Source organism: Neopsephotus bourkii, unplaced genomic scaffold (assembly GCF_033783945.1).
Source record: "Neopsephotus bourkii isolate Nb327-2 ecotype Australia unplaced genomic scaffold, CSIRO-AGI_Nbou_v1 NB_887, whole genome shotgun sequence".
Lineage (NCBI taxonomy): Eukaryota > Metazoa > Chordata > Aves > Psittaciformes > Psittacidae > Neopsephotus > Neopsephotus bourkii.
Window position 1 is genome coordinate 3,271,875 of NW_026901381.1, and position 12,157 is coordinate 3,284,031.

The 12,157-nt window shown below is 64.4% G+C and overlaps 2 protein-coding genes across 2 annotated transcripts; both read right to left on the reverse strand.

Annotated features, from left to right (window-relative positions):
• Nucleotides 1-1,068: 1,068 nt before the first annotated feature.
• TUSC2 (tumor suppressor 2, mitochondrial calcium regulator) lies at nucleotides 1,069-5,886 on the reverse strand. The gene is made up of 4 exons (XM_061357267.1): nucleotides 5,723-5,886; nucleotides 5,381-5,501; nucleotides 3,455-3,782; nucleotides 1,069-3,410 (listed from the first exon to the last, which is right to left on the reverse strand). Exons 1-3 carry the CDS (start codon nucleotides 5,872-5,874, stop codon nucleotides 3,717-3,719), a joined length of 339 nt encoding a protein of 112 aa, XP_061213251.1. The 5' UTR covers nucleotides 5,875-5,886; the 3' UTR covers nucleotides 1,069-3,410; nucleotides 3,455-3,716.
• A 316-nt stretch (nucleotides 5,887-6,202) lies between these two features.
• On the reverse strand, nucleotides 6,203-11,062 carry RASSF1 (Ras association domain family member 1). The gene is made up of 6 exons (XM_061357301.1): nucleotides 10,798-11,062; nucleotides 9,868-9,989; nucleotides 7,652-7,756; nucleotides 7,277-7,571; nucleotides 6,692-6,807; nucleotides 6,203-6,599 (listed from the first exon to the last, which is right to left on the reverse strand). The coding sequence occupies exons 1-6, from the start codon at nucleotides 11,045-11,047 to the stop codon at nucleotides 6,453-6,455; spliced, it is 1,035 nt and encodes a 344-aa protein (XP_061213285.1). The 5' UTR covers nucleotides 11,048-11,062; the 3' UTR covers nucleotides 6,203-6,452.
• Between the last annotated feature and the right edge of the window lie 1,095 nt (nucleotides 11,063-12,157).

Consider the following 12,157-nt stretch of genomic DNA (forward strand, 5'->3'; position numbering starts at 1 on the left):
CGGTGCCAGTACCGGGCTGTTAGTCACATCCGCTCGTGCCAACAGGTCCGGGCAAGGCGTGAGGAGTTCAGCTTGAGGGCAGAGCAGCGGCAGAGCCAGGAACTGAGGTTGGCACCTGGATGTGCCCCGGGGCTGGGGGCTGCCCTGCAGGCAGCAGGATGGGGATCCACTGGATATGGAGCTGCTCATGGGGTCAGGGAGCCACAGCCACCGCCTGGGTTAACCTCACCGATCCGTAACGCCCTGTGCAGCCACCCAGTCCTCCTCGAGGTCACCACGATGTGTCCCTCCTGGGGCTGGGGGCTCTATGAATCAATGGGCAAAGGTCCCAGAGCCTCGTCTCCCGCCTGCCGAAGCGCTGGCAGGACACACCGCACCGCTCACTCATTACAGCCTTCGTCAGCGGCTCATTTCCGAGCCGGCTTGTGCAGAGGAAATGATGAGAGGTGCCGGTGGCCGCAGGAAAACACTTGCAGGGCTGGTGGGGACAGGACGTGGGGCACAGTGAGATCACGCTCACCCATGGACAGCCCGCAATGGTCAGGAACGGGCGGCAGCCCGGCGCTGGGTCACGCCGGGTTGAGAAAGTCGTCAGGCCCCGGTGATTAATGAGGCAAGGATTTGGCAGGAACGGTGAGGAAGGAGCGGACAGGCGGATCCTGCCCCCCCCACTGGGCTCACGCAAAGGGATGAGGAGAGGCTGCCTTGAGGTTGGGCTGCCCGGGTCTCCCCCGCTGCCCCCCACCCCAGGTCCCTCCAGACCTCCCTCCCCACATGGGAAGGCAGAGAGACCCAAACAGGAACATTACATATCTATGTAAACACACTTTCGTTGTGCATTTAACAAGCAGAGTCACAGCCTGACAAAGCCACCAGCTCCTGCAAGCACCATGTGCCAACGAGGATCCCCTTCACCACCGGTTCAGCCACACAAGCACAAACCCCCCTAGGCTGGAAAACGAGCAGGCTGGACATGCCAGCAGCACAGAGCAGAGCTCAGCTCCCCTCAGCTCACCACCATCCCCATCCTCTGCCCTGCTCCCCAGTGAGACAGCTCTTGGACTTGCGGGCTCTACAAATAATTTTATTGAAATTTAACAAAAGTGGACAGATGCACTGGCAGGAAGGACCATAAATAGTGTACGTTCCCCAAGCCCTCGGGCCCTACCCCGCGCTGGAGGAGCGAGGAGCCTAGTGTCAGTGAGTACGGTTCGGATACACATCCACACGGGACAGCACAACGTCGCACGGAAATCGTAAAAAAACCAGAAGAGAACCAAAAGGAAAACTTTCCTTTGTTGTTTTTTGTTTTGTTTTTTCGCTTGCTCCAACACCACAGTGGACACAGATACTATTTACAGCGACCTTCACATTTTTAAAACCCCTCCATGCGCTCCCAGGGCCCTGCTGCTGCAGGAGGGGAGGCCTGGGGGCTGGCTGCTCAGGGACCAGCCTGGGAAGAAATGGGGCAGGACGAGGCTTGTTGGCAGCCTGTGGAGATTCGCTGCTGATCAGCAACATGGGAGGGTGGGAGAAGATGTGTTTTAGGGGAAACATGTTTGATGCCCTGGGGGAAGGGTGGACAGCCTGTCAGTGAGGACAAAAGCATGCTTGCTAAGCTGGTCTCAGTCTCTTCTGCCCCCCGGGGTCCAGGCCCTGCCTTGCCAACAGATTTTTGGGTGGTAGCCAGGCGAGGGGCTCCCTGCTGGGGCAGGAAAATGGCACCAGCCCTCTCCCCATTCCTCCTCTGCCTTTCCCCGTACCCGAGGAGGGTTTGGTGCAGCTTCCCATGCCCTTCGACCAGCAGCAGGGCAGCCTGGCCATGGCTTTCTCTCCTCTCCTCTTCCAGGTGACAGCAGCCCCTGCTCTCTTGTGGAGCCGGAGGCATGGCTTTCCCAAGGAGATCCAGCCCAGGAGAAACTCGAGAGCAGGTGGTACGAGTGAGAAACACTTCAGTGGGGACTGTTTTAAGACAAGGCTCTTTCAAGCAAGCAGCAGAACAAAAGATGTCGGAAGAAGCACCCAGCATCACAGTGTAGACAAGCTCCCTGCCGGAGCCCTGCCCTCCTGCTTCCCTGATGGGTGGCAGCCAGCACATCCACTTCACCCTCCGTGCTCGCTCCTGTCTATGGGAACAGTGGGTGGGGGACGTGGAGGGAAGAGGTGGTGACAGGAAGACAGCAACAGCCACACCACTGTTATCTCCCCGAAGCTTGGAATGTGGCCCCGTGCCCGGGCAGCTCTGGGTGGGCGCGGGGTTGGGTACATCCAACGCAGACGCTGACAGGGCTGGCAGCCAAGTGCCAGCAGCTTAAATTAAAAATCGAGGTAGCAAACATCTGAAGTGCTTAGAAAGTAAATAAGTCCTGGAACGAAAGAGGAGAAAGGCCGAGCTGGCTGCTGCGGGGAGCAGGCTCTGCCCCTGCTTACAGCTGTGCCCACCACCAGTCCTCCTCCACCCGCCTGGTCCGGGCTGCAGAGCAGACAGACAGTGGCTGCTAGCACTGGCAAGGACTGGCCAGGCCTTCCTCAGGGCTCGCACGCAGGGATGAGAGGTCCTTTCAGTGCTGCCAAGACAACCTCAACCTTCTCAAGCATGAGGAAAGAGGAGAAAAGAGCAGTACCTTCCGAGACAGAGCAGAAAGCCTCCCTGTAAAGTGCATCGTGTTTCTCCTACCGCCAGGTGGGATGCGGGAGGAACCATAGTTCACATTGCCAGGGAGATTTCCAAGCCAGGACCAGCACACCAATGGATTGTTTTCAGGGAATGGGGAAGGAAGAGAGGATTTCCTTCCTGCTTGGCCATGTCAAGGCCCACCCCACCAGGAGGATTGTCCAAGACAGTAGCAGGGAGTGAGGATGTTATGAGGAGATGCCTTGCCCAGCAGCCCAGCCCTGCAGCAGGTGAGGGACGATGCTCAGTGGGAGCTGGTTTGCTAACAAGAGAGGCAAATCCACTGCAGAGCTGGGGACCCTGCTGCCACCAGCAGCAGCCACAGACCACAAAGGTCTCCTGCAGGCAGAGTGACCGCAGGCAGCAGCAAAGCCAGCCTTCCTGGAGCAGGCATAAGCAGGGAAACACAGAGGGAGAAGAGACCGAGGTCCAAGTAGTGGCATCTGATCCCCGTTCCCTTCCCAAGAGGAGCGCAGCAGCCAGCCAGATGTGCTTCAAGACCAGTCCCTCATTGGCCTGCCCCATTTATCCTTCATCAGTGGACCCATCCAGAAGAGCATCACATACCACCCGTGGCAAGCAACAAGTGGCAACACTGGCCATCTATCCAGCAGGCCCGAGGGAGCTTGGGGGCCCAGGCAGCACGTTCCTTTGCCCTGGCTCTCCCTGGGCCACATACCTGAGAAGCAGGGGATTTTCTCTGGTGAGAAGTGCAGGCTCGCTCTCCCTTTAACAGCTCAAACACAGCAGCTCGTTTGCAGTTCCAGTTACCCATCGAACGTCGGCTAGAGGCTACAAAAGGTATTTTTTAGTCTTCTGACTCAAGCAAGGATGTTTTTAAGCGGTCGTTGCACAAGGTCACCCATCTCCTGCGAGGAACGGATCGCCAGCCAAGCCAGCCCAGCCTGCTCCGTCCTGCCTCGCTTCCGGGCGAGGGGAGAGCAACGGTCCCTGCCGCACGCCCAGAGTCCTCCTCGGGTGGGAACGCAAGGCAGCCTCGCCTGGTGAGGCTGGGGGCAGTGGGGCAGCAACGTCTGGCAATTCACACCTCGCAGATGATCACCGGGAAATCCACGTGAATGCGAGGGTGCTCTAGTTTCACTATGCCCTGAAAGAAGAGTCAGAGTGGTGAGTGCAAGAGAACACTGGAACAACAGCCCTGAGCCCTGCCCTGCAAGCCACCTTGTGCGAAGGAGGGCGCTGCGCCCTCAAGGAACAGCAGTCCACAAAGCACCGTGACACCGGGTACGCCTCAGCAGCAGCATGCAAAGCCAAAGCACTTTGCCCTTCGAAGTCCTCCCTGGAGAGGCGAGGGCGACAGGGCTGGCTGCCACACATGGCGGGTCCAGAGCTCAGCAGGGCGAGAAAGGAGGGAGCTGCTCTGCCAGGCACTGCCCGTGCAGCAGCTGGTGCGTGACTGGCAGATATTGCCCGTCTGGGCATTTCATCCGGCACCTTTCATTCACAGGATTTAAACGAATGAAAAGAGCTCTCTGAGAGAAAGCAGCCAGGGCAGCTGGCGCACAAGAAAAGCAGCTTTCTATCCAAAGGAGAGGCTGCTGAATGCACGCTCCCTCCATGCCAGCTACAGGCGCCTTTCCCATGCTCCATCCAAGCCTTCTCCTGTTACTGCACTGGGAGGACCCGCTGGCAGGTGGGAGGCTGGGGGTGGAGGGGGGAACAGGGCTCATGGCTGGGCCTGCATCTGCAGGGCCAGAGAAAAGCCTGGGCTAGCAGAGGGCTGTTAGTGAGTGATGGCTCCTGCTCTTTCCGGCTCAGCCGAGCTTTCCAACAGGGTGAGTTTCAACCCACATTGATGAGGAGTCAGTCCCACAGCCCAGGCCTGTCTCTGCGAGAACAGCAGCCCGGGAGCCCCTTACCCCCCATAACTGCCTGTGCAGTGCTTAGAGGGGTCCCAGCCCACTGCGAGGCTATCCACCCCTAAGAGCACACCAATGGCTTGCCCAGACACTCACTAGAGCTGTACTTTTCTGCTTACTTAGGAAAGATTCCTGCAAGGACTCTCTCCACTTATGCCCCCAGAAGATTCCTTACCTGCAGGCTATCCTTCTCCTGCACTGAGACCCTCAATTTGTGCTCCAGACCCTGTCCAGCTTCATCCCAGTTGCTTGCTTTAAGAGGAGACTTCTGCACTGAGGTGCAGAACACAGCTGTCAACATCTCTCCCACTACCAAGCAGCCAGAGGAATGTGCACACTCATGTCAGCAGGTGATGGGCTTTGACTGATGCTCCCGAAGCCAGGGCCTGGCCCTCCACAGAGACCTGACACTTGGCTGAGCAAGCACAGCTCCCCACACCTCGAGGAAGGTGGCAGGCAATTGAATGCCACAGCCCTGCAGGGCTGCCTAGCACTCTGCACCCCACAACACACACCCAGCTGAGCTGCCTTCCCCAACCATATAAAGGCAGCTATAAAGGACTGGGGCTCCGCTTCCCTCTGGAAAGTGGGGCTGGAGGGCACCACCAGCTCTCCCTCTCCTGCTGCAGCCTCATTAAGTGGCACAAGTGTGAGCCAGGACACAGGAGTCAGGGCTCCGAGGGAGAAGCTGGGTGGAGCTGACAGCCTTTGCCTTCCCCAGCAAAAAGATGCCCCGAGGGAGAAGGCCAGCATGCAGAGGCCTCTGCAAAGCTGGAACTTCAGCTGCTGCGGTGCTGCTTCGGCATTTCCTTTCCCTGCACACTACCTGAGGTATCAGGTTCTTGTGGATCCTCTTCAGCTTGGCACGCTTCCTCCCGTTCTTGGTAACGATTGTCTCCTCGTAGAACTCGTGAGCCAGATCCCCATCCTCATCGTAGTACATGGAACTGCCGAGAGGAGATGGGAGGCGGCCAGGTGAGAGCCTGCCGGCCGCTTCCGGCTTCCCGTGCCCGAGCTGGGCCCGCCTGGCACCACCAGTCCTGCGAGGCCCGCAGCGCCCCCCGCTGCCGCGGGCTGCCCTCCCGCTGCCCCACCGTGCAGTGCTCGTGTAGACCCCTCACCGGAGCCCCCTCCCGCTGCCATGGCAACCACCGCCCCGGCCTCTCACCCGCGGCGTGTGAAGACGAACGGGGTGGCTGCGCGCGCGGCCCGCGCCCGGGCCAGGGCCTGCTGCCCGCCGGCACCCTCAGCGCCGCCGCCGCCCGCCGCCGGGGAGGCGAAGGGCCACAGCCCCCGCGACTTGGAGCCGCTGGCGCCCATGGCGGCGGCGGGGGCGGCGGGAGCGGCCCGGCGACACCGACCGAGCGCCTCCCTGCGTGCGCCGCCGCGACACTTCCGGCGCCCGCGACACCCCCAGCACGTGACCCGGGAGGGGCGGGGCTGACTGCGTCACGTGAGAACTGCAAGGGGCGTGCCCATCTGCCCGCTTGGCGCCGGCGGGAAGTTCGGAGGCGCGGGTTCGAGCCCCGATGCGGACCAATACCACGTGCGCGCACTCATGGCCCGGTGACATCGGGGGGGTTCCTCGTGTCCCTTCCCCGTACCGGTCCGACCCCTCCCCCCCCCAAAGATAAGCCACAGGCCAGGCCTCATCACCAAGATGCTTTTATTGGTGCTCGACGCCCTGCTTCCCCCCAGGGACACCCATTTCATCCCGAGGACACCTACTCCCCTGGGGACACCCATTCCCCTGGGGACACCCTGTCCCTGGGCCAGCCCCATGGGGGCTACGACGGTGGGTCACGGGGTGCCCCACTCCATCCCCCCTCCCGGTGCCCCCACCCGCCGGCAGGCAAGGGTCCCAGTGTGCTGCCTGACCACCAGTGCAGGAGGCACGGTCACCCTGGTGTGTATGTGGCCAGAGCCTCCTGCATCTTCTGTCGGCAGCGGGCGTAGCGGTGCCGCAGCCGGCGCACGTGCTCCTCCTCCTCCCGCTGCAGGATGCGCAGGAAGTTGTGCAGCTCTGGCAGCGTGAAGGCGTCCCACTGCGGGCACACGGGCTGCTGCCGCAACGGGGACATGGCGTGTCCCCCCATGGCCACATACCACCAGTCCCTTCCCCCATCCCCACACTCACGTTCACCTCCCCGGTCTCATTCTCCTTCAGGACGAAGCTCAGCACCTTCTCACTGGGGCCAGCCAGCAGCCGCAGCCGCAGGGGCTGCTCCTCATCAGCCAGCTTCCGTAGGTACACTGCAATGGCAGCCATGTGTCATGGGGGGGACACTGTCACAGGGACATCACCACCATGGGGACACTGCCACTGTAGGGACATCACTGCCACTATAGGGACACTGCCACTACAGGGATGCTGCTACCAATGAAGATGCTGCCACTATGCAGACATCACCACCATGGGGGGGGACACATTGCTGCCATGAAGGACATGGGCATAACAGGGACATTGCTGCCAAAGGGGGACACCACTGCTACAGGGATGCTGCTTCCACGCAGGCATCACCATGGGGACATAAACTGCCACAGGGGATAGTGCTGCCATGAGGGGACACCCCTACAGCCACTTAGGACTGCCAAGGGGGATACCATCATAATAGGGACACTGCCACCATGGAGACTACTGCCACCATGGGGTACGCCACAACCATGAGGGGAAACTGCCACCGTGGGGCCGCAGCTATGGGGACAGGGCCACCCCTGGTACCTTGCTCATCCTTCTCAGACCTCTCGAAGAGGGCGAACTTGCGGGGGTTGTCGATGACAGTGAACTTGCGGAGGAGAGCGTCGATGACCTCGCTGGCACGCGTGTGTGAGAGGATGTGCAGGTGTTTGACGGTGCCCTTGGGCAGGTAGAAGGATGTGCGGCGCTTCACCCCCTGCGTGTGCGGCCCTGACCGCCCTGTCTGCAGTGCGGGGACCCGCTTGGTGGCTGGCACCGAGACAGGGCGCACCAGCTTCAGCTGCACCTTGATGAAGCCGGTGTAGGAGCCATCCTTGTTCTGGGAGACAGCGGTGGGGAGGTGAGCAGGGCCAGGGCAGGGCACTGGGATTCCCCCGCAGCCCCATGCCAGCCCCGTACCAGGCTCATGAAGAGGTTGCTGTTGATCTGGCTGTTGTACTCCTTGATCCGCTGCTCCACCTGCGCCTGGTCCAACTCTGCCTTCTCCCACTCGCTGGGCTCATCCTGCACGACAGCAGCCGGGATGAGCAGGACCCCTCCGCCAGTCCCGGCATCCCGCGGCCCCGAGCCCGCCCCAAACACGGGCTCACACACACACACACACACACACACACACACACACACACACACAGAGGCGGTTGCGCGGGGTTGCATCAGCCCGGCCGATGAGCTCACCGTGGCTCCAGACCGGCACCGGCCACCCCCAGGCCCTCGTCCCTGGGCTGCAGGGATGGGTGAACCCGCTGCGAGGACACCCCTCCCGGCACCCCACATCACAGAGGCGTCCCCAGGGCAGAGCGCTGGCAGCCGCCAGCCCGGCACCAGGGCAGGCACCCCGGGATTCGCCCATGCTGCCGGCACCCCACTTCAAAGCGCCGGCCCCACACAGGGGAATCCAGGCTCAGCGTCCCACCGCCGTCCCACTAATGAGTATTTACATGGGCCGAGGAGCACCCAGGGCTCCTGGCCCCAACGGCCATCCTAGGGCATGCACGTACTGCCGGACCCGGCTGGGGTCCCCACGAGGGGCTAATGCTGGCCCCCCAACCACTGTTCTTCACTCCCTCGGGGAGAATCCAGCCCCGGGGGCCATGGGGCCGCCGTGCCAGACAGCACAGCCCCACTCGCCCCACTGTGCCTCGCTCGCCCCACAGCAGGGCCATGCTCAGCCCCCAGGACAGAACTGCCTGCACCCCATATCTCCCTCACGGCCGGCCAACCACTGCCCCCCCTCGCCTGCCCCCCAAGCACCCCCCCCCGAGTGGGGGTTGCGCCCCCCCGAGCTGACGTCACCGCATCCCCCCCTTACGTCACGCCAGCGGACCGGGACCGACCTGGCGGCGGCGCGGGCGGCGGCCGAGGGAGGTGCGGGCTGTGTAGAAGAGCTCGGGCTCGGAGTCGGAGTCCTCCTGGCTGCAGTACCCGCTGCTGGCGGTGCTGCCCCCCGTGCCCCCCGCGCCGCCCCGCCGCAGGGCCAGCCCCGCCGCCGCCCCGCAGCTGCTCCCGGACCCGCTGCCCCGCGACCCCGATCCGGACCCGGCCACGGGCACGGCAGCGGCAGCGGCCCGGGCCGGCCGCCCCACGGCCCCACCGAGCCCGCGGGCACACGGGCACACCCGGCCCCGCGCCAGCCCGGCCGGTCCCCGGGCTGGGGCCCGGCTCTGTCCGCTCCCGGCTCGGCTCAGCCCGGCCGCGGTTCCTATCCCGGCTCGGCTCAGCCTGCTCCCGGGCCCTGCCCGGGCTCGGCTCAGCTCGCTCCCGGTCCCTATTCTGGCTCGGCTCAGTTTGCTCCCGGCTTGGCTCAGCCCAGTCCTTGTCCCAGCACGGCTCAGTCCGGCCCCGGTCCCTATCCCGGTTCGCCTCAGCTCGGTGCCGGTTCTTGTCTCGGCTCGACTCAGCTCGGTCCCGGTCCCTATCTCGGCTCGGCTCGGCTCTGCCCGGTCTCTATCGCGGTGCCTGTCCCCGTCCCGGCTCGGTTCAGCGCGGTCCCGGTCCCTATCCCGGCTCGGCTCTGCCCGGTCTCTATGGCGGTGCCTGTCCCCGTCCCGGCTCGGTTCAGCGCGGTCCCGGTCCTTGTCCCGGCTCGGCTCCGCCCGGTCGCTGCCGCGGTCCTGTCCCGCTCCCGGCTCAGCTCGGCCCCGGCCCCGCCCCGCCCGGGCCGTGGGGGTGACGCGGGCCGGGGGCGGCGCGGAGCGGCCCCGCTTCCGGCGGTGATTTCAGCCGCTCCCGGAGCCGCAGCTCCAGGCCGAGCCGTGCCGGGGCACCGGGGGGTCACGGAACCGGACAGCGGAGCCTGGGCTCGGCACGGCAGGGTCCGGCACGGCTCGGCACAGCCTGGCACGGCTGACACCGTCCAGCACGGCATCGCCTGGCATGGCACGGCACAACACTGCCCAGCCAGCATGGCCCAGCCCAGCCTCACACAGCACAGCCCAGCGTGGCACATCAAAGCCCCACATAGCCCGGCACAGCCCAACACAGCAGAGCCGGGGACACCATGGGCACAGCGTGGCACAGCACTGCCGGCATGAGATGCCATGGCCTCACCCCCAGCCCGGGCAGCCCCCAGGCTGGCCACTTCCCACCCTCCCTCACAGACCCGGGCCAGGTCCTACCACGTTGGTGTCCTTCTCCAGGGCCTGCTCGTTGCCATCGTCCTCATCGCCAGCACCCGGGGGGCCACTGCAGTCCAGCCGCACCAGGGCCCGGCACCGGTAGTGGCAGGTGAAGCTGCAGTCTAGGGACAGGGATGGGATCAGTGTCACCACCATGGCCCTGGGTGTCAGGGTCACCAGCTGTGCCTGGGAGGGTACTGGTGCCTGGTGGGACAAGCGCTGGTGTCTGTGTCAGTACTGGTGCCTGTGCCAGCTGCCTGCCCGTGCAGTGTGGTGCCAGAAGCCCAGGGAACAGCACCCACATGGGACATGGTGCTGTGCAGGCACCAGAGGGACTGTGCTCCCGGCTTGGGCTGCTGTTGTGGGTGCCTGATGGCTGGGATGCTCAGTGCCCACTACTGGGATACCCAGTGCCTAGTACCAGGCTGCCTGGTGCCAGGTGTGGGTGTCCAGTACTGGAATGTGTGGTGTCTGGTGGGGATATTTGGTTTGGGGCTGCCCACTGCCTGAGGCATGTGCCCAGTACTGGGATGTCCAGTGCCTGGTGGAGGTACCTGGTGTCCAGAGGCCCAGTGCCTCTGTACAGTGCCTCCCGGTACAGGGATGCCCGGTACTCAGTGGGGGTGCCAGTAGCAGGATGCCTAGGGCCTACGGGACGTAATCAGTACCAAGACAGTCAGTGCTGGGATGCTGAGTGCCTGCCTGGAGCAGGTGCCCAGTACTGAGAACCGTGGTACCTAGCGGGGTACCTAGGATGCTCAGTGCCTGCTGTGGGTGCCTGGTGCCAGGGTACCCCTGCCCCGTGGACGTTCCCCACCAGGCCTGCCGGCGGTGGGGGTGCCCGGTGGGGGCTGCCCTGTGCCCGCCGGAGGTGCCCGGTGGCGGGATGCGGGGGCCCGGCGGGGGCCCGTGGCGCAGCGCGGTACTCACGGCGGCACTGGAGGCTCTTCCTGCCGCCGCCCCAGACGAAGTCCCCGCAGAGGTCGCACCAGGTGTGGAGCCCGCGGCGCCGCGGCTCGAAGCGGTGCCCGGCTCCCGGTGCCGCCGTCAGCCGCGGGTCGGGGTGCGCGCCGGGGCCGGGCCGCCGGGCCGGGCTGATGCGCAACGCGTTGGTCCGCTCCAGGCGGCCCCGGCCCGGGCGCGGCTCCGGCTGCAGCTCCCGCAGCTCGATGAGCTCCATGGCCCGGCGGCCGCGGGCGCTGCGCGGCGGCGGGGCGGGGGCCGGCACCGGGGAAGGGGCCGGGGCGGGGACCGGAGGGGCCGCCCCGTCCGGGCACCGCGGGGGAAACTGAGGCAGGAGCGGGAAGCGATGGGGGAGCCGCGCAGCGCCCCGGGGTCCAGACGGGCGCCCCCCGGCCCCGGCGCGCCCCGCAGGGAGGGCTGGAGGCGGGGATGACGCTCCCGGAGCCGTTGCCGGGGAAGGGGGGGCCCAGGTCCGGCAGCCCCGCTCTCTGCGGCGGGACCGGGGCAAGCCTCGCTCCGGGACGCAGTTTCCCAGCGCGGCAGGGGTTTGGGAACCTCTGGCGGCTGGTGGGAAGCAGCCAGAGCACCCCCGGAGAGCCCCTGTGCTCTGCCTGGCCACAGCCGCAGCCGAGCAGCCCGAATCCAGGCTGCGTGGCCGGACAGAGACGGTTTCCTGCCTGCTGTCGTGGCTCCTGCAGCAGCAGCAGTGCTGTGCAAAGCCCGTTTCAGGGTGTGTGAGCACATGGGCTCAGACACCCCATCCAACAAGGGGCTCAGCCCTGGCAATCTTTCCCAGCTGTGCTCAGACCAAGGCTCCAGCCCTTTGGCAGCGGCTGCTGGCTGGGGAGAGGGGGTCATGCACCCCAAGGCAGCGCAGGCCAGCAGTAAACCCTGCAGAGATGCTGGTGAGCAGGGGGGCAAGCTCTCAGTGCTAAGTCACATCTACTGAAGGGGGGGATCATCCCGGCATGATGGCATATCATGAACACCCGAGAAACTCATGTGCTTTCTCAGCGAGATGCTGGTGCTAACCACATCCTCTGCTCACCCCCCCACTCCAACACGGCTGCCAAAAGATAAGAGGTGACATGAAGGGCTTCTCACCCCCTTCCCTTCACAGCACAGCCACAGAGGGCTTGGCCAAGACTTACTGACTCCCTTTTCGGGTTCTCTGGGAACTCTGTTATTACAAAGGGGGAAAACAGGCACACCCCCCTCTCCCTAAGCGCAAGGGAGGGGAGGAAGCAGTTTAGCATCTCCAGCTAGGAGAGCAAGCAGGAGCCAAGCAGCAGCGTGGTGCACAAACAGGTTTATTGGAGAAGGCTGC

What these genes read in the sequence shown, in the direction of transcription:
- TUSC2 (XM_061357267.1), bottom strand. Translation starts at nt 5,874, where the DNA reads ATGGGCGCCAGCGGCTCCAAGTCGCGGGGGCTGTGGCCCTTCGCCTCC. An exon ending in TTCGTCTTCACACGCCGCGG is followed by an intron (nt 5,502 to 5,722) that starts GTGAGAGGCCGG and finishes TCCTCTCGGCAG; the next exon opens with TTCCATGTACTACGATGAGG. An exon ending in ACAAGAACCTGATACCTCAG is followed by an intron (nt 3,783 to 5,380) that starts GTAGTGTGCAGG and finishes CTCTTCTTTCAG; the next exon opens with GGCATAGTGAAACTAGAGCA.
- RASSF1 (XM_061357301.1), bottom strand. Translation starts at nt 11,047, where the DNA reads ATGGAGCTCATCGAGCTGCGGGAGCTGCAGCCGGAGCCGCGCCCGGGC. An exon ending in GCAACCTCTTCATGAGCCTG is followed by an intron (nt 7,572 to 7,651) that starts GTACGGGGCTGG and finishes GCTGTCTCCCAG; the next exon opens with AACAAGGATGGCTCCTACAC. An exon ending in GTCTGAGAAGGATGAGCAAG is followed by an intron (nt 6,808 to 7,276) that starts GTACCAGGGGTG and finishes CTGCCATTGCAG; the next exon opens with TGTACCTACGGAAGCTGGCT.